This window comes from Eretmochelys imbricata, chromosome 6 (genome assembly GCF_965152235.1).
Source record: "Eretmochelys imbricata isolate rEreImb1 chromosome 6, rEreImb1.hap1, whole genome shotgun sequence".
Lineage (NCBI taxonomy): Eukaryota > Metazoa > Chordata > Testudines > Cheloniidae > Eretmochelys > Eretmochelys imbricata.
Genome location: NC_135577.1, coordinates 68,040,215 through 68,060,738, shown reverse-complemented (window position 1 = coordinate 68,060,738; position 20,524 = coordinate 68,040,215). Strand labels below are relative to the sequence as shown.

The 20,524-nt window shown below is 41.8% G+C and overlaps 1 protein-coding gene across 4 annotated transcripts in view; it reads right to left on the bottom strand.

The window, feature by feature from the left end:
• Nucleotides 1-20,524, bottom strand: part of PSEN1 (presenilin 1) — a 54,113-nt gene that overhangs the window by 32,340 nt on the left and 1,249 nt on the right. For 2 of the 4 annotated variants that reach the window (XM_077818764.1, XM_077818765.1), the window contains exons 2-4: nucleotides 8,769-8,912; nucleotides 3,107-3,360; nucleotides 1,373-1,514 (exon numbers count right to left, since the gene is read on the bottom strand). In XM_077818764.1, coding sequence (XP_077674890.1) covers nucleotides 1,373-1,514; nucleotides 3,107-3,360; nucleotides 8,769-8,852 — 480 coding nt within the window. In that variant the 5' untranslated portion in view covers nucleotides 8,853-8,912. Of the gene's footprint in view, nucleotides 1-1,372; nucleotides 1,515-3,106; nucleotides 3,361-8,768; nucleotides 8,913-14,270; nucleotides 14,722-17,483; nucleotides 17,496-20,524 lie in introns of those variants that run through there. The other 2 variants (XM_077818767.1, XM_077818763.1) reach the window with 2 other exon arrangements.

Below are 20,524 nucleotides of genomic sequence, written 5' to 3'. Positions count from 1 at the left end.
CTACCTCAAAGGCATTTTCCCAGACATAATGCCTGAATGATAGGCACTACAAATGAGCAAAGTAGATAGCATACTGCCACCACTTGGGATGTCAAATATTCTTTTGCTAAAAGTTTGTTTCTGTTCACTGAAATGTAAACCAACAGTGATTCTCTACATACCCAGCAGAAAATCAGATTTATGTTCAGCAACTGGGTGCCTGGATTTTTCAGCACTTCAGTGCAGCGGCTTGGAGATACTGTGTTAGCTTCATTAAAATTCAAAAAGTTCAACATTTTTCATGAAGTAAGCATGAAAATAAATACAATCACTACCAAAGCTCCAATATTTATTTTGTCATTGAATTTAGTTTTATGCAGTCTACATATTCACTTTCTGATGTGCCAAAGATCTTTGTAATGACAGTGCACAACTGCACTGTAGAAATGATCAAGGGGAAGCTAGAGGTTTTGGCAGCTTGGTAAGCACAGGTGAGGCTTCTGGCATCTGGAGAGGCCCAAAGGACAGTTTGGGATTGCGGGTTTAAGCACATCAGTTGGCCAGTTCTACTAAAATGATCAGCAGTGAATTAATTTAAATATCTATTTTAAACCATCATTGTTTGGGGTATTAATTCAATACCCCATTGTGATAAATGGGGAAGTTAACACCTCATAAATCTTTTTCCAGAGTGTCTGCAGACTCAGGCAGATGTCATTGCATCCATCACAATGTGGTGACATTTTCAAAAGGCTTTTTTTCATTGCATCCATGCAGGTTAGAAACTCCCCTCAAAAATCTAAGAAGCTGGAACTAAATTTTGAGGCAAGTTTGATAGCAAATTATGTGACTGTAAAACACATATATTCAAGGGTCTGACTAAAAAAGACAGTATATCATTTTGTTATTCCACATCCTGCTTTATTAAGCATTAAAGGAAAAAAACACAATCACTGGGCCAAAAGTAGCCCACACCCACAGCTTTAACATGGAGCTTTGACATATGGAGACTGTAAGTTCTAGCAAGTTGATGCAACCCTCATCTAGATTAAGTTTGAGCTCCCATCAATAATACCATTATGTATTTTTGAGTCCTGATCTCAGGTGACATACTGTCACACACAAACATTGCTGTTGAAGTGCATTTTATTATTGGCAATGCCAAGATCATGCCTTGTCCACTTTTACTCCATGAAAGACTATGTACTATCTGATCCAATAAATTGTCCATTCCCCCCCAATATGGGGAACAAGGCTCCAAAAACTAAAGCAGCGAACATCCAACTGGTGCTGCCAGTTTAGTTAATCATGATTGCTCTTTCCCTGATAATACATTTTAGTAAATAAAAGAAGGTTAACAGAACTAATTACCAAGGTTAACATTTGTGCTCACCTTATAGCACCTGTATTTGTAAAGCACAACCAGGAGTATGGTCATGACAATGATGACACTGATCATGATGGCAGCATTGAGAATAGAGTTCAGAGCTCTCTGTCCCACGGTGTCTGTGTCTTCAGTGAACGGAGTGTAGATACTACAATACAGACCAAAAAAAGAAATGAAATTCCAATACATATTCCACATAAAAGTTTTCTAGATAAAAGCTCAGGATTAATATGTAGATATTTAAAGCCAATTTCCCTCTTGACATCTCAGTACTTATCTTTCAAATCAAAGTTACAAAAGTGAGAGTTATTTTCTGCTTAGTAAGAGAGCAACCAACATTTAAAAACTATTTTATTTATAGCAGCAGTTCTCAAACTGTAGGTTGTGACCCCAAAGTGGGTTGTGACCCCATTTTAATGAGATCACCAGGGCTGGCGTTAGACTTGCTGGGACCCGGGGCCAAAGCCCTCAGGCTTCAGACTTGTGTGGTAGGGCTCAGGTTACAGGCCCCCCACCTGGGGGCTGAGCCCTTGGGCTTCAGCTTTGGTCCCCCCACCCAGGGCAGTGGGGTTCGGGTAGGCTCAGGTTTCAGTCCCAACTCCTTGGGTCGCGTAGTAATTTTTGTTGTCAGAAGGGGGTCGCATGCAATGAAGTTTCAGAACTTCTGATTTATAGCATGCAAGTAAATGTGAATTAGGTCACACTAAATACATTTGAGCCTTTGTACATACACCATCTAGTGGATATTCAATAAAACGCAACCTGAAGATAAAAATGAGTAGTGCAGGGGAGGAATTAGATTTTCTGTTCTGTGGGAAATTCCACGAGTTTAAAAAACACCTGTTCCAAAAACAGAATAAAACCAAAATTTTAAGACTTCCTAAATCAATGTAATTCAAAAACAGTAATTTCAGATCAATGTTTCATTCTGATCTTAACATTTTAAAAAATTGAATTTTTTTGCAATATCTATTTTGAAGCCACAAACCAAACATGTTCTGACATTATCAAAAAGTTGTGTGTCAGTTTTTTTCCTCCAAAAATGCATTTTTGTTAAATTCAACATGTTTCCACAAAATGTTTCTCCATTGGACAATGCAGATCTGTTGAAATTGAAAAATTTAGTTGGAAAATTTCTTGACAGCTCTTGCTAACGTATTTATTTCTTTGTCAACAAGCAACATAAACAAACCCGAACCCTGCATACATATTGATGTTCTTTAAGCTCTCATTTTTCACCACTAAGGAAGCTTTAATTTTTAATGGAGTGCAACTTTCATGGCCTGTGCTCAGAATTAAGTCCATATCACGTAAACATCACACAAGAGGCACAAACTATTCAGTTAAAGGCCAAGATTCAGACGAAAGCAATGGTGAACAAATTATCTTGAGAGAGATGCTTCTACAAGGGAGACTTGAAATTATTGGCAAAGCTGCAAAGAGAAACTTCCGGTTTCATCGTGGTAAGTCCTTTAACTTATGCAAGCACAAGAAAAATTGGGTTGATCTGATAGGAAAAACCAGTCTGGATCAGTCTCCAGGCTGACAGGAGCTGGGAACAATGTTGAAAGTAGGGCTGCTGGACTCCAGAAGGACCAGCATCAAACCAGGGCTTGAGGAAAGTTCATTGTATAACATAGGCACTTGAAGATGCGCAGACACATAGTAAAGGAAAGGATCCCCAGCAGATCCAAACCAACAAAGACAATAAAAAAAAAAATTAGAAGATTTGATACATACAGCTGTCCATCCTTGCGTGTATAAAAGCTGACAGACTTGATGGTTGCAACAACTACCACCATGCAAAGTGTGACAGGTGCAAAGAGCATAATCACATGCTTTGCCCCATATTTCAATGTCAACTCCTCATCTTCTTCGTCCTGTTCCACCACTTGCTGCATGCTATTCTGTGGCTGCCCATTAGTCTCTGATTCAGGGTTGTCATTGCGCCTTCGCTCGCTATTATCATGGCGTCGCCTCTCGCTGTTGTCATTCTGCAAGATAAGTAATCCCATTTCCATAAGCATCTATTTGCCACGTGTTCTGTATGCTACGCCAAGGAGGCTGTGGAGTGGGGAATATACACTGTACTATTGACTGTCATATAGTTTCAGCAGCAAGGACCTAAACAACAGCATTTACAATACACTGCATGAAAACTGTGGATAGAATGGAAGTATATAAAGTAGGGCTGTCAAGCAATTAAAAAAAATTAATCATGATTAATCGCTCTGTTAAACAATAATAGAATACCATTTATTTAAATATTTTTGGATTTTTCTATATTTTCAAATATATTGATTTCAATTACAACACAGAATACAAAGTCTACAGTGCTCACCGTATATTTATTTTTGATGAAATATTTGTGCTGTAAAAAAAAAAATTAGTATTTTTCAATTCACCTCATACAAGTACTGTAATGCAATCTCTTAATCATGAAAGTTGAATTTACAAATGTATAATTAGGTACAAAAAAATAACTGCATTCAAAAATAAAACAATGTAAAACTTTAGAGCCTACGAGTTCACTCAGTCCTACTTTTGTTCAGCTAATCATTCAGACAAACAAGTTTGGTTACATTTTGCAGGAGATAATGCTGCCCGCTTGTTGTTTACGTCACCTGAAAATGAGAACAGGCGTTCTCATGGCATTGTTGTAGCCAGCGTTGCAAGATATTTATGTGCCAGATGCGCAAAAGATTCATATGTCCCTTCATCTTCAACCACCATTCCAGAGGACATGTGTCCATGCTGAAGACGGGTTCCACTCGATAACGACCCAAAGCAGTGCAGACCGACGCATGTTCACTTTCATCATCTGAGTCAGATACCACCTGCAGAAGGTTGATTTTCTTTTTTGATGTCTCAGGTTCTGTAGTTTCCACATCAAAGTGTTGCTCTTTTAAGATTTCTGAAAGCATACTCCACACCTTGTCCCTCTCAGATTTTGGAAGGAGTTTCAGATTCTTAAACCTTGGATTGAGTGCTGTAGCTATCTTTAGAAATCTCACATCGGTACCTTCTTTGCGTTTTGTCAAATCTGAAGTGAAAGTGTTCTTAAAATGAACAATATGTGCTGGGGTCATCATCCAAGACTGCTATAATATGAAATACATGCCAGAATAAGGGTAAAACAGAACAGAAGACATACTATTCATCCCCAATGTCTATTCATCCCCAATGAGTTCAGTCAAAATTTAATGAACGCTTTTTTTTTTTTTTTTTTTAAATGAGCGTCATCAGCATGGAAGCATGTCCCCTGGAATGGTAGCCAAAGCATGAAGTGCCATACAAATGTTTAGCATATCTAGCACGTAAACGTTGCTATGCTGGCTACAAAAGTGCCATACAAATGGCTGCTCACACTTTCAGGTGACTTTGTAAATAAGAAGCTGGCAGCATTATCTCCTGTAAATGTAAACAAACTTGTCTGCAAGGTGAATTTGATTTAGATCACTAGTCAGGAAGACTCAATTTAATCATGGATTTCTACTTAAAAGTGCATTCTTGTTTGTTGTTATAACCTTAATACATATTCTTCACAACTCAAGAGATAGATGTAGGTTTCATTTGTAGAAGATATACACTATACATTTTTGAAGTGATTTATTCTGAAAACTTTTCAGATTAGTGTTATAGCTATATCAGAAAACGAATGATTGTTTGGTTATTTCATTTACCAAAGGTAATTGAAGCAGACATTTATGAAGTCATTGGGAGGTGAACTATCTCCAATTCTACAGGTTAATTATTAATATTTGGAGGATTTTCTTGTCATGCTGTATTAGGAGGAGAACATCACCAGACAGACATTTAAATTGTTTTAACTAAAATAACGTTATGTATTCCGGATTATTTTCTTCAACAGCGAACATATAATATTTTAACAAAACAAGCATATGAATTTTTGAATTTAGTTAAACATTCAAGTTTTTTAAATCAGGTTTGTTTTTGTTAAAATTGTTTTTAAACTAAAATAGTTAAATGAATTTTTTTTAAACATAAACCAAAAATTAAATGGACTATGTCAGCCAGGTCAACATGAGAAACTTAAAATATTGGCTTCTGCAGCTAACTCAGTCGTCTTCACCTTCATTTTCCCATTTGTTCATAATCTGGAAAAGAAAAACAAGCTTTCCTGCTTTTTCAAGTCCCAAACGGTTTCTCAATTTGGAATGAAATAGTCCAAAGGAAGAAAATATTCTTTCTACACCAGCAGAAGAAGCTACTGCTGTTAAAAGTGAGATTATCACTTCAACAGTCTCTGAATCCAAGTGCTTAAGTGACTTCTACCAGTTCACTTCTTTAAAACATCATCAGCAAACATATATTTCTTGAATGGTTCTTACTCCCAAACTGGGTCTCCTTTACGGCCTGCCGCCATTATAGGTTTTCCCTTCTCGTGAGAGAATGGTATGGTAGGTCTCAAATCAATGACGGATACACTCAGAAAGACCTCAAGACTTCTGGAATATGCTGCTCAGACAGTTTCACTTATGTTTCTACTGTCTGTCCCTCCCTTCTCACATTTATCTCCAGACCTCCTCCTCCTCCAGATTAATTCCGTCCCCAACAATCTTCTATTCATTGAACTTTTTGAAACTTTGCACTTTTAGAGAGAGGTAAGGGATTGACTCTGTGTACACAAATATTCAGAGGGACAATTGGGTTGAGGTCTGTTATTTCTCACCTCTATATATTAGTTATTTTAAAACATTTTTGCTGTTAACAAGCATGTTATCTCTGCAAAACTAAGTATCCACAGTTTGAGAACTGCAAAACTAAGCATCTCTGATGGTATCTTCTAGACTGAGCACTGAGTTCCATTTCGTAGATAGAAAGATTAACCTAAATAATCTATACAGAAGCCCCTGCAACTCCGTAAAATTGGGTCCCTAATCCATGAACTACTGGAACTCATTTACAAAACTTTTCTTAAACATTACATGAATATATTGTCTCATACTATAGAATTAGAATTTATAATCCCTATTCCATGATGAGATATCTTTGAGCTGTAATGTATCTTAATTAAAGCTATCTTTAGATAGGTTTTTTCCTCAAAAAGCATTTTATCAAAAAAATCCAATTTAAATAATAAAAATCCAATTTTTAAAAATTTTTTTTAAAAAAAAGTCATTGATTTTTATCCACCCTGCTTGTTTGTGTTAGCGACTGGCTGAATAAGGAGCAGGACTGAGTAGACTTGTAGGCTCTACAGTTTTACATTTGTTTTGTTTTTTAATTCACTTATGTAACAAAAAAAATCTACACTTGTAAATTGCACTTTCACAATAAAGAGATTGCATTATGGTACTTGTATCAGGTGAACAGAAAAATACTATTTCTTTTATCATTTTACAGTGAAAATATCTGTAATAAAAATATAAAGTGAGCACTGTACGCTTTGTATTCTGTATTGTAATTTAAATCAATATATTTGAAAATGTAGAAAAGCATCCAAAAATAGTTAATAAATTTCAACTGGTATTCTATTGTTTAAGAGTGTGATTAATTGTGATTAAATTTTTTAAACGTGATTAATTTTTTTGAGTTAACTGAGTGAGTGAACTGCGATTAATCCACAACGCTAATATAAAGCAATATTAGGAACTCTAAAACAAGACAAGTTGTTAAAATTGATGTTGCTTTTGTCCAACAGCATGGATGTGTCTTCTACATAAACTGAAATTACACAAATTGAAGGGCCTATTTTTTTTCCTTGAGTGGAGATACTGTCGAGGCATGAGCATCTGAAAGCAGATGTTAGCGCAAAGTTTGTAACAATTGTAACTTCTTACACAGTTATTGAAGATGGTGATAATGTGACATTTATGACACTTGTTGCATGAAAGCCCCATGAAAATTATTCTGAAACCAATCTTCATGCGGTTCACATTCACTACACTACACTGAGCAATTTCTACCATTATTAAAGCTGGAAAAAACTCTACAAATTGGTCTGGCATTGCATTTCCACAGTTTTACAAGCAAGAAAACTGACATGAGTTTTTAAAAACTCGGATAATTCTCACATTTTTAAAATTAAAAAGACAATTCCCATGCGGAACAAACAAACTTGTGGCGTGAGTATATCAATTTTTCCTCCCTACAAAAAGGGATTTAGTTTAGATCAGCAGTCCTCAAATTTTATAACACCCTTTCCCTAACAGACCTTTCCATAACTAGACCATCCCTGACAGGTGTTTGTCTCACCTGCTCTTAAAAACCTCCAATGACAGAGATTCCCCAACCTCCCTAGGCAATTTGTTCCAGTGCTTAAGCACCCTAACAGGAAGTTTTCCCTAATAACCAACCTAAATCTCCCCTGCTGAAATTTAAGCCAATTGCTTCTTGCTCATCCTCAGAAGTTAATGAGAACAATTTTTCACCCTCCTCCTTGTAATAACCTTATATGTACTTGAAAACTTATGTCCCCACTCAGTCCTCTCTTCCAGACTAAACAAACATTTTTTTTCAATCTTTCCTCACAAGTCATGTTTTCTAAACCTTTATTCATTTTTGCTGCTGTTCTCTGGATTTTCTCCAGTTTGTCCACATAATGGGGCACCCAGAACTGGATGCAATACTCCAGCTGAGGCCTAATCAGTGCGGAGTAGAATGGAAGAATTTTTTTGTGTCTTGCTTACAACACTCCTGCTAATATACCCCAGAGTGATGGTTTTTTTGTTTTTTTTTGCAACAGTGTTACACTGTTGACTCATATGTAGCTTGTGATCCGCTATGGCCCCCAGATCCCTTTCTGCAGTACTCCTTCCTAGGCAGTCACTTCCCATTTTGCATGTGTGTAACTCATTGTTCCTTCCTAAGTGGAGTACTTTGCATTTGTCCTTATTGAATTTCAGCCTATTTACTTCAGACCATTTCTCCAGATCATTCTGAATTTTAATCCTATCCTCCAAAGCACCTGCAACCCCTCCCAGCTTGGTATCGTCCACAAACTTTATAAGTGTACTCTCTGCCATTATCTAAATCACTGACGAAAATATTGAACAGAACTGGATCCAGAACTGATCCCTGGGGGACCCCACTCATTATGCCCTTCCAGCATGACTGTGAACCACTGATAACTACTCTCTGGGAACGGTTTTCCAACCAGTTATGCACCTACCTTATAGTAGCTCCATCTAGGTTGTATTTCCCTAGTTTGTTTATGATAAGGACATGTGAGACAGTAGCAAAAGCCTTACTACAGTCAAGATATACTACATCTACTGATTTCCTCCTATACCCAAGGTTTGTTATCCTGTCAAAGAAAGCTATTAGGTTGGTTTGACACAATTTGCTCTTGACAAATCCATGTTAACTGTTACTTATCACCTTATTATCTTCTAGGTGTTTGCAAGCTGACTGCCTGATGAAGTAGTTTCTTACTTACAGCATTGCTCAGGTGGTTGTCAGGGAAGTTTTCTGTCAGCTGCCCATGCTGGAACTGAGGTAGGTGTGCAGACAGCTCTGTCATTGGGACAGCTCTGTGTAAACCAATTATTGCTACACAAAACAGAACTTTCCTCTTGAGACACTGCAAGGAAAAGCAGATGTGTTAAGATTCCATATTCACCAACTCTTTTTAAAAAAAAAATTCATAACTCATGTAGATCAAGGATAACCATTTCCCCTTCTTCTCTTTGGTGATGTACAACCATGCTACATTTTCATGAAAATCTACCCGATGGGGATTTCCCAGCACAAAAATAAAAAATTATCAGAAAAGTTAGTCAGCCATGAGAGTAAACAAAAGAAGTGCCAAGTTTAGGATTCTATAAATTATTGAGAAAGAAGATAAATTCTTTATCCCACCTTGAGCAATTATGCAAACATTCATTGCACATTTGTTCAAAATGTAAACGATATACTTCTATTTTTAATTAGACTGCAGAACATCCTCCTATAACTTTCCTTAGCCTCATTACCTCACACCATACCCCACAGCCAAGTAATGGTAAACCAGATGCAGGATTCTTCTCTCTTGGCTCACTCATTCTCAGGTTGGAGATCTCTCAGCTTCTGGGTACAAGTTTATAGTTTTAAATCTTGACATTTGAAAAACTGAAGTTTGACGTATAGCATTTAGTATCTTTAATGCTCTGGCAGTTGCCTGGAGTTACACAGAACAATACTTCCATTCAATTACTAAGCACAAAAACCTTCAGCAGGCCTTCAAGTATTAAGGCATATTCACACCCACTAATGGATATCACTTGGGCAAATTTATTCAAACGTGCCATGCATAATATACGTGATAGCCCCAGTTATTACTTAAAAACTATGCAAGCTCTAATGTAAAAACAATAAGATACATATGAATGAATCTCTCCCCCTCCCCTCCCACTTCCCCACCCAACAGCTAAGTACGTGAAGCAGAAAACACGACTGTAAAAGCCAGGACACAGGAAAATAATTCAGTGCGAGTTTTAGAGAAAACCAAGTGACAAACGTGGGGGTGCTGTTTAATAAATAATATTGTATCTGGATCTCTCACTAGCTGAGTGTTTCCATACCATACATGGAAATTGATATTTCTCCCTAGAGGTCTGTCTGGGTAGCAGAGTCTATCCACCTCAGGAAAGAGACAGGAAACTCTTTCTAATAATGACTTCCACTTAATGGGCATTAAGAGACAATGCCAGAGTGATCAGCTCTAATGGCTCCAGCCTGCTCTAGTAACATAAGTGGTAAGTCCATCTAAGGTAGAAGTCAACAACCAGTCGATCACTACTGACTGGTCGATCCTAGAGGATCTCCCAGTGTGTGGAGCCACATGCTCCCTGCCCCAAGGGGCGCACTGGCCCCTTCCGGGAGCGGTGTGGGCCCGGGTTGCCGGAAAGCTGCCTTAGCCTCGCTGCGCCCACTGCTGACTGGGAGCCGTCAGAGGTAAGTGCTGCCCAGCGGGAGGCCGCACCCAAACCCCCATCCCTGAGCCCCCTCCCAGAGCCAGCACCCCAACCCCCAGCCCCTTCCTGGAGCCCCCTCCCAGAGCAAGCACCCCAAACCCATTCCTGCACCCCAACACTCTACTCCAGCCCTGATCCCCCTCCCAGAGCCAGCACCCCATACCCCCTTCTGTACCTCCTCCCAGAGCCAGCACCCCAAGTGCATTCCTGCACCCCAACCCCCAATCCCTTCCTAGAACCAGCATCCCATACCCCTCCAGCACCCCAACACCCTGCCCCCTCCCAGAGCCAGCACCCTGTGCCCCCTCCTGAACCGCAACACTCTGCTCCAGCCCTGATCCCCCTCCCAGAGCCAGCACGCTCTCCTGCACCCCAACCCGCTGTCCTGACCCCCCTCCCAGAGCCAGCACCCTGTACCCTGTCCTGCATCCCAACACACGGCCCCAGCCTGGAGCCCCCTTCTGCACCCAAACTCCCTCCTAGAGCTTGCACCCCAAACCCTCTCCTGAACCCCAACTCCCAGGCTCAACCCAGAGCCACCTCCCACACTGCGAACTTCTCGACCCCAGCCCAGAGCCCGCACCCCCTCCTGAACCCCAACTCCCTACCCCAGCCCTGTGAGAGTGAGTGAGGGGGGCAGGGATATGGAGTGACCGGGGCAAGGCTTTGGGGACAGGGCGGGGCAGATCCTGGGTTGCCCTTAGATTCAAAAAGTGATCTTGGGCATAAAAAGTTTGGAGACCACTGCACTAAGGCTATGTCTACACTAGTACTTTTGTCAGTAAAACTTTTATGAAGGTGGGGGGGAGGTTTTATGAAAAATACACCCTCCTGAGTGACAAGTTTCACTGACAGAAATGCTGGTGTGGACAGTGCTATGTCAGCGGGAGACGCTCTCCCACTGACACTGCTACCGCCGCTCGCTGGTGATGGTTGAATTATGCCAACAGGAGAGCTCTCTCCCATCAGCATAGAGCAGCTACACGGGAGACCTTAGAGGCGCAGCTGCAGTGGTACAGTTCTGTCGCTGTAAGGTCTCTAGTGTAGACGTAGCCTAACTGAGGCTTGGTCTACATTGGGAACTTAGCGTAGCATAGCTGCGTCTCTCAGGGGTGTGAATGTTCCATGCTCCTGAGAGGTGCAGCTATGCAGACCTAACCCCCAGCATAGACAGAGCTAGGTTGTTGGAAGAATTTGTCCATTAACCTAACTACCACCACTCAGCGAGGTGGATTAACTATAAGGACAGGAGAACCCCTCCCTCCCATCAGCAATGGTAGTGTCTAGCTGTGCCACGGTAGCTTTTTAAATGGAGACAAACCCTAATGTGCACCTAGGCTCCTGGTTTTAAAATCTTTTCCTCAAGGGTCATCTCTCCACTACAAAATTATGTCAACCTACGTTATGGCAGCATACAGTCCCCGCACTTATTACATCGTTTGTGCGTGTCCACCCTACCCTCCTTGTGTCAGCGGTGCGCATCCTCACCAGGAGTGCTTGTATCAATGCAGAGTGCAATGCACCCTGGGCAGCTATCCCACTGTGCAATCGCATCACCATCCAGCACAGGATGTTTTGGGAAGTTTCTGCAATGCCTCTTGGGAAAAATGAGTCATGCAGGGGTGAATGGGAGCATGGATTCAAATTCCCATAATGCAGTGTTCTTCAGCCCATAATATTTAGTGCCTCTCTTCAAAAATCCCTGCAAATCCCCACGTCCCTCCTTGCTGTTTACCATCTGTGACAGAAGCATGGATCCTACACAGCTCTGCACTATTGTGATGAGCTTTGCAAGAATGGGCCGCCTGATCCTGCAGTATTTGCAGAGCTGCAAGAACAGGACGATTCCCTGGAGGCTAGATTTCTGTGGGATATAGAAAGAAACAATTCAAGGTTGTTAGCAGCATTCAGGGAGCAGCTGCAAATGGTTGAGTGTTGGTTCTGGGCTCAAGAAACAAGCACTGACTGGTGGGATCGCATTGGCATGCAAGTTTGGGATGACAAGCAGAGGCTACAGAACTTTTGGACACGCAAGGCCACATTCCTGGATTTGCATGCCGAACTTGCCCTAGCCCTTCAGCACAGGGAGACCAAAATGAGAGCCGCACTAATAGCTGAGAAGCAAGTAGTGATTGCACTGTGGAAACTTGCAATGCTGATTGCTATTGGTCAGCTGGAAATCAATTTGGAGTTGGGATACACGGGGGCTGTTTTGATGCAAGTGTACAGGGCCATTAAGCGCCTGCTACAGAGGACTGTGACTCTGGGCAATCTGCAGGACATAATGGATGGTTTTGCAGCAATGGGCTTCCTGAACTGCAGTGGGGCGACAGATGGCACACATATCCCTATATTAGCACCAGACCACCTTGCCACAGAGTGTATCAATAGAAAGGACTACTTTTCTATGGTTATGCAAGTGCTGGCGGATCACCAGGGATGCTTTACCAGCATCAGTGCGGCTGGTCAGGGAAGATGCATGACGTGAGCATATTTAAGAACACAGGGATGTTCAGAAAGAGGCAAGCAGGGACTTTCTTTCCCGACTGACAGATTACCATTGGGGATGTTGAAATGCCAATTGTGATCCTGGCAGACTCAGCCTACCCCTTTCCCCCATGGCTCATGAAGCCGTACACTGGTCACCTCAACAGCACCAAGGAACACTTCAACTACAGGCTCAACAGGTGCGGAATAACAGCTGAATGTACCTTTAGCCCAGAGGTGGGCAAACAATGGCCCGTGGGACCATTCTGCCCGGCCCCTGAGCTCCTGACCCAGGAGGCTAGCCCCCGGCCCCTCCCCCACTGTGTCCCCCCCACACACACACACAGCGCCACGCTGCTGAGCGGGTAGCACTCTCAGCAGCACTCTGGGCAGCGTATCTGGCTCCGGTTGGGCGGCGGCCAGATATGCTGCTCTGAGTGGCATGGTAAGGGGGCTGGGACCAGGGCATTGGATAAGGGGCAAGGGATCCCAGGGGGGCAGTCACGGGACAGGAGGCAGTTGGATGGGGCGGAGGTTCGGGGGGGGGCGGGGTGGTCAGGGGATGGGGAACAGGGGGCAGTTGGATAGGGCAGAGGTTCTGGGGGGAGCAGTCAGGGGACAGGGAGCGGGGGGAGTTGGGTCCGGGGGAGGGAGGGCGGTTGGGGCGAGGGTCTCGGGAGGGGGTAGTCAGGGGACAAGGAGCAGGGGGTGGAATGTGGGAGGGGCAGATAGGGGGCAGGGGCCAGGCTGTTTGGGGAGGCACAGCCTTCGCTACCCGGCCCTCCATACCATTTTATACCCCCATGTGGCCCTTGGGCCAAAAAGTTTGCCCACTCCTGCTTTAACCATTTGATGGTTCACTGGCATTGTCTACTTATGAGATTGGACCTCAGTGGAAAAAAAAATCCCAATGGCAATAGCGGCCTGATGCGTCCTGCATAACATCTTCGAAGCCAAGGTGGGAAGTTTCTGCTGGGGTAGAGGGCGGAGATGGAGCAGCTGTCTGCCGAATCTGAACAGCCAGATACAAGGGCTATAAGAAGAGCTCAATGAAGAGCTATATGGCTCAGTGAGGCTTTGAAAGACTGTTTTAATAGTGAGGCAGAGAGGTGTGTGCAGCTGTAGCATGCTCTGCCTGGCTTTGCTCTTTTGCTTACTGAAGTAATCGCTGAATGGCATGGGAAAGCGTCCTAGTGCAGTGGAAGAAATAAGGCAGCCCTCCCCAAAAGTCTTCGGCAAAGGATTTCAGACTACCCCCACTAAAGTTTAATCAAGATTTCTATTCAGGATTCACAGGACCTCCTGGTGCATGTAAACAAACTGCTCCACACAGCCCTATGCACCTAACTCTAGAGGGAAATGAAATGCAGATAGTAACTCTACCTCTCTTGATTGTTTCACTACCTCTTCTAACACAAGTAAAAAGAGTAAATCAACAGATTTGTCCTGCTACTTTGGGGGTTCCATCCCTGTAATTTCAAAGCAAACCAAGTACTTACCAGAGGTTCCTTCCTCTGCATCAGTGCTCGACTGTCGGGACTGGCTGGACTGCGGTGAAGTAAAACACATGTCCTGGCTCTCACAGCTGGATACCCCAGCTGCCTGTCCCCCCAGCTGCCTCTCCCCCATACTCTTCCTCCACTTCTTTGTCCACTTCCTCCTCCTTGCTGGTCATGGCAGGGGCCTGTGACTCGGGCTCCTCCTAAGCATCCACAGGGCTGTTGGAGGTGGTGGTGGGGTCTCTGCTTATGGCACGAAGCTCTTTGTAAAAGTGGCAGGTCTGTAGCTCTGCACCAGACCGATTGCTGGCCTCCCCTGCCTTTTGGTTCAAGTCTTTGGCTTTCACGTAGTACCGAGGCTGGTCCCTCTTGTAGCCCTTCCCCTACATGCCCCCAGGCAGTCTACTCATAGATGTAGAGGTTTCTACAGCTGGATTGGAGCTGTGCCTGCACAGCCTCTTCTCCCCACAGACCCAACCTAACTATGTAGTGCAGACCAGGCCTAACGCTTTGTTCAAGCTACTAAATAAAAATACTTGGTTTTAAGAAGGCTCTTGGTCAATATTACTGATCACAGGTTCCTGAAGGGAAGAAATGCACTTGGACCTGCTGGGCAATAAGAGGTTGATATAGCGTACTAAGTCCCAGTCTAACCATCGCAAGATTCCACCCCAAGACAGATAAGGGCAAAAGACCAAACATGAGATGGGGTGCACTCAGAAAGACCTGAACATCAACAATGATACAAAGCCGTGATGGCAACAGTGATACAAAATATCAAAGAAAAAGAAAAGAGTGGCAAGGAATCCATAATAAAAGGGCACCGTCTCATCTGGGTCAAACTCATAAAAATAATCTTTAATAAAATCTAAATCCACTACAAATGCTTCAAAAATTTTTAGCAACAAATGAAAATAAAATTGCTTTAAAAACCAATCAACATAACCTGAAATGAATCACTTGACTAGGTAAAGTGGTATAGGGTTTGAGTTTTGAGTAACACTGGTCTAACTTCTATAGGAAGAGGCGGCTGTATAGTGTGGATGGCCTCCACCCCAGTAAAAGAGGAAATCATCTCTTGGGAATAGGTTAGCTAGAAATGTCAGGAGGACATTAAATTGACAACAAAAGGGGAGGGTAAAAAGAGGGAAGATGTGATCGTTCACTGAGGATAAAATCAAGATGTCGAGAACAGCATTAATTAAGGAAACAAAGGGTAAGGAGAAAAGAAATTATTTAATTGCCTCAACACCAATACTAGGAACCTGGATAATAAACAAAAGGAATGGGAATTGCTCATTTATAAGCATAAATTTGATCTATTTGGTATTACTGAAACCCACTGGGATAATTTGCACTATTGGAATGTTAAAATCAATGGTTACAACCTATTTAGGAAGGACTGAGTGGACAAAAGAGGAGCAGGAGTGCCACTCTATGTCAAAAATGGCATTATCTGTTTCTGAGTCACTGATAACTCAGAAGAAAATTACCTTGAATGCTTATGGATCAATGTCCTAACACAACGAAGATGGGGTATTAGCTGGTGTCTGTTATAGAGCATCAAACCACACTAGGGAACAGGATGAACACTTCTATCTATAATGTGTAAAGAATAAAAGAGATGCATGATCATGGGGGACTTCAATTCCATGACTTGCTGGAGATCTCATGCTGCCAGTACTAAAACATCCTATTACAGATAACGTCCAACTAGTCTTGACGGGACAAAGGGAAACTGATCACAGAACTAAAAATTAATGGTAGCTTAGGTACAAATCTTCATGACTTGATCACATTTATAATGGGCAAACAGAATAAAGTCCAAACCAGTGGAACATATACTTGGTGCTTTAAAAGGGCCAGTTTCACAAAGCTGAAAGCAATTATGAGTGAAATCAGCTGGGAAAACGAATTTAATCAGAAAAATATGAATGATAATTGGGAATTGTTTAACAACACTTTAGTTGATGCCCAAAAAGCCGCAACTGAGGAAGGATATATAGGTTAAAAAACCCACCTGGTTTAAAGGGGAAGTGAAGGCAGCTATAAACTATATATAACAAATGGAAAAAAGGGACATTGACAGTAATGAATATAAATCAGAGGCAAGAAATTGTCGAAAATTTATAAGGGAAGCAAAGGGACACAAGGAGAAATTATGTCCAGAAGAGTTAGGACAATAAGAAGGAGTTTTCTAAATATATTAGGAAGAAAAAGAATCCTAACAATGTTACGGTTCATTACTCGCTGGAAACGGTAGAATAATGCAGAAAAGGCAGAAATATTTATTGAACATGCCTGTTCTGCATTTGGGGAAAAAACAAACAAAAACCAGATGATGTAGTCTCATCATACGATAACACGCTTTACATTCCACCAGTATTACTGGAGATTAACCAGTAGCTACTAAAGTCTAACATTTTTTTAAATCAGCAGGCTCAGATAGCCTGTATTTAAGTTTTAAAAGAGCAGGCTGAGAAGCTCACTGGACCATTAATGTTGATTTTCAATAAACCTTGGAACATTGGGGAAGTTCCAGAAGACTGGAAGTAAGCTAATATTGTGCCAATATTTAAATATAGTAAATAGGATGACCTGGGTAAGTATAGGCCTGTCAGTCTGACATTGATCACTGTCAAGATAATGGAGTGGCTGATATGGGACTTGATTGATAAAGAAATAAAACGGGGTAATATAACTAACCCTAATGAAGATGGGCTTATGGAAAATTGACCCTGTCAAACTAACTTGATATTTTTTGATGAGATTATAAATTTGACTGATAAAAGTAATGGTATTGATATAACAGACTTATTTCTGTAAGGCATTTGATTTGGTACTGCACAACATTTTGTTTAAAAAAAAATGATAACATTAACATGGCACACATTAAATGGATTAAAAACTGCCTGATAGCTCTCAAAATGTAATTATAAACAGGAAATCATCATTGACCAGGTGTGTTTCTAGTGGTGTCCCACAGCGACCTGCTCTTGGCCCTATGCTATTTAACATTTTTATTAATGACCTGGAAAAAATCACTGATACAATTTGCAGAAGATACAAAAATTGGGGGAGTGGTAAATAAGAAGAGGACAAGTCACTGATACAGAGTGATCTGAATTGCTAGGTAAACTGGGCACAAACAAACAAGATGTGGCTAAGTGTAAATGTATACATCTAGGAAGAAAGAACATAGGCCATACTTACAGGATGGGGGATTCCTTCCCGGGAAGCAGACACTCTAAAAAAGATTTAGGGATTATTGTGGATAATGAGCTGGACATGAGCTGCCAGTGCGACACTGTAGCCAAAACAGCTAATACAATCCTCAGATGTATAAATAGGGGAGTCTTGCGTAGGAAATTATGTTACCTCTATATTTGACACAAGTGTTGGATGTTAGGAAAAACTTTTTCACTAGGAAGGTAGTGAAGCACTGGAATGCGTTACCTCGGGAGGTGGTGGAATCTCCTTCCTTTGAGGTTTTTAAGGTCAGGCTTGACAAAGCCCTGGCTGGGATGATTTAGTTGGGAACTGGTCCTGCTTTGAGCAGGGGGTTGGACTAGATGACCTCCTGAGGTCCCTTCCAACCCTGATATTCTATGATTCTATGTGACTGCCTGCTGCCGAAATACTGTGTCCAGTTCTGGTGCCCACAATTCAAGAAGGATGTTGATGTATTGGAGACGGTTCAGAGAAGAGCCATGATATGACATACAGGATAAACTCAAGGAGTTCAGACTAACAGAGAGAAGGCTAAGGAGCGACCTGATCACAGCCCATAAGTACCTACGTGGGAAATTAGTATTGAATAATGGGTTCTTCAATCTAGTAGAGAAAGGTATAACATGATCCAATGGTTGGAAGTTGAAGCTATCCAAATTCAGACTCGAAATAAGTAGGGCCCTACCAAGCCACAGCCCATTTCGGTCAATTTCATGGTCATAAGATTTTAAAAATAGTCAATTTCACAGTTTCAGATGTTTACATGTGAAATTTCAAGGTATTATAACTGTGGGGGTTGTGACCCATAAGGGTGTCCTAAAGCTATTGTAGGCGGGAGGTCACAGCGTATGCAGGGTCATCACTTTTCGGGGAGCAGGGCTGGCCTTATTGGTGGGCAACCACCAGCCCCATGGTCAGGGGGTGCCGTGGTCTGTACCCTCCCCAGGCAGCCAAAGAACTCTTTAGGTCTTGAACATTGGGCCTGGAGTGGGTGAGGGGCAGGGCTTGGGACGTTTCAGCCAGGGCCTCATACCGCACATTGGGCTCCATCTGCTAGTCTTAGCAGGGCTGGGAAGGGACAGGACTTCCTCTTCCCCTGCAGGGGCTGCTCCCAGGTCAAATCCACCTCCAAGAACCTTCCCCAGCTGCAGCAGGGGACGAGGAAGTCCCATCGCTGCCCAGCCTGGCCATGATTAGCAGCTAGATAGGAGTCATTGGCTGGGGCACCCCCAGCTCTGCCCCTCTCCTACACTAGCCAGATTTCACGGTCCACAATGCATTTTTCATGGTTGTTAACTTGGTAGGGCCCTAGAAATAAGACTCTTTTTTAAAAAAAAAAAAAAAAAAGAGCAACTAACCATTGGAACAATTTACCAAGGGTTGTGGTGGATTCTCCATCACTCTCAATTTTTAAATCAAAATGGGGTGTTTTTCTAAAAGATATGCTTTAAGAATTATTCTGGGGAAGTTCTATGGCCCCTCTGTTATACAAGATGCCAGACTAGATAACAACAACAACGGTCCCTTCTGCCCTTGGAATCTATGACCCTAAAATTTCTGAAGCCAAAATATTACAGTACTGAGAAGAACCTAGAAGTGAATGAGTATAAGCAAACTGACTATTTTCCCCATCAAAATGAAAAAGGAAACAGAGCAGTGAGTTACAGTCATGGTAAATTTAATTTTAAAAACTTTACATTTAATCATCTAAGTTATTAGTAATGTGTAAACAAATGTGTTTCTTTCTAACACTATTAAGTCAAGTGTCTCTTTAAATTAGGAACAGAAAGGGAAGTGTACTTTACCCAACCAGAAGGCAATTGTTTTAATTACCAAACACTCCAGAGTCTATTACAAACTTCATAACAGGACATCATCTGTTTTAGCAGTATTGTATGTTCCTTCTAAATTTGACAAAGCAATTTTGCTATAGACATTTCAACCTGCAAACTTATCTTGTAAAAATATTTCTCAGTCTAAAAACCACAGAAAGGTAAACCTTGCATTATTTAACAAATTACTTGAACTGGGATTTTGTTTTAATTGCTAGCATAACCTCAGTGTTGATCTAGAAGTTAGAGATATTACTTTACCATCAGCAGCGGCCTGACAAGGGATTCTGAACAATGCTATCACCAGTAACATTTCCTGGCAGTTTCAGCCCTGGTGGTAAGATCAGTGGGTAGTCAGATGTGGTCAATACTCTCCCTTCTCCCACTATTCACAATGAAGGAACCTGCAGGACTGAATTGGCTATTGTCACTTAGAGGACAGTGAACATCTGATTATATGATCTGGTAACTTCAATAATCCCACGGTTTGGCCTACCATGGCACTTGCTGTGGCAGAATTCATTGGATTCTTAACCCTACACTGAAATAGCATCAAACAAGTCACCCAGTTTCACTCCTCCCTATAAATCAGTCTGCTCAATGCTTTAGTTTCTTGTATGTCCAATTCACTGTGATCCTCTTAACCCCACTTTAAAGTAATTGCCACAACATGCATCTAACAAATAAGTCATCCCTCGGAACAGTAATGCAATGTGGAATTCAGTTACATTGTTAGGGCTTCTTATTTCCTGAAGTTGCAGATATATAGCTAACAATGCTATGGAAGCAACGGTAGGATTCGGAACTACACATCACTGCTTGGTGACCTGTTGATTTAGAAGAGGCATAGACAGACTGCAAAGGAAGTCCTTTCAAAGGGGGTTTGTAACCATAAAGTAGTATCTGAGAGGTGCAATGCTTAGCAGAGGCCTCATTATCAGAAATGCTCAAAATCCCAACAATAAGACACTCTTCCTTGAGAGCCCAGTAGATCTGCCTCTGCAGCACTCCTCAGAATCAGAGGCAAGCACTAAACTCAGTTCCTCCAGGCACTGAGATCTGGATCTCTTTACTTTGATTGCAAAAGAAATCAGTGTTGACCAATAAGATGACAGTCCCACAGTTAACAAAACAGCTGTAGGATAAAGCTAAATTACAGGAAATACATAACCTAGATATGTCAATAATTAG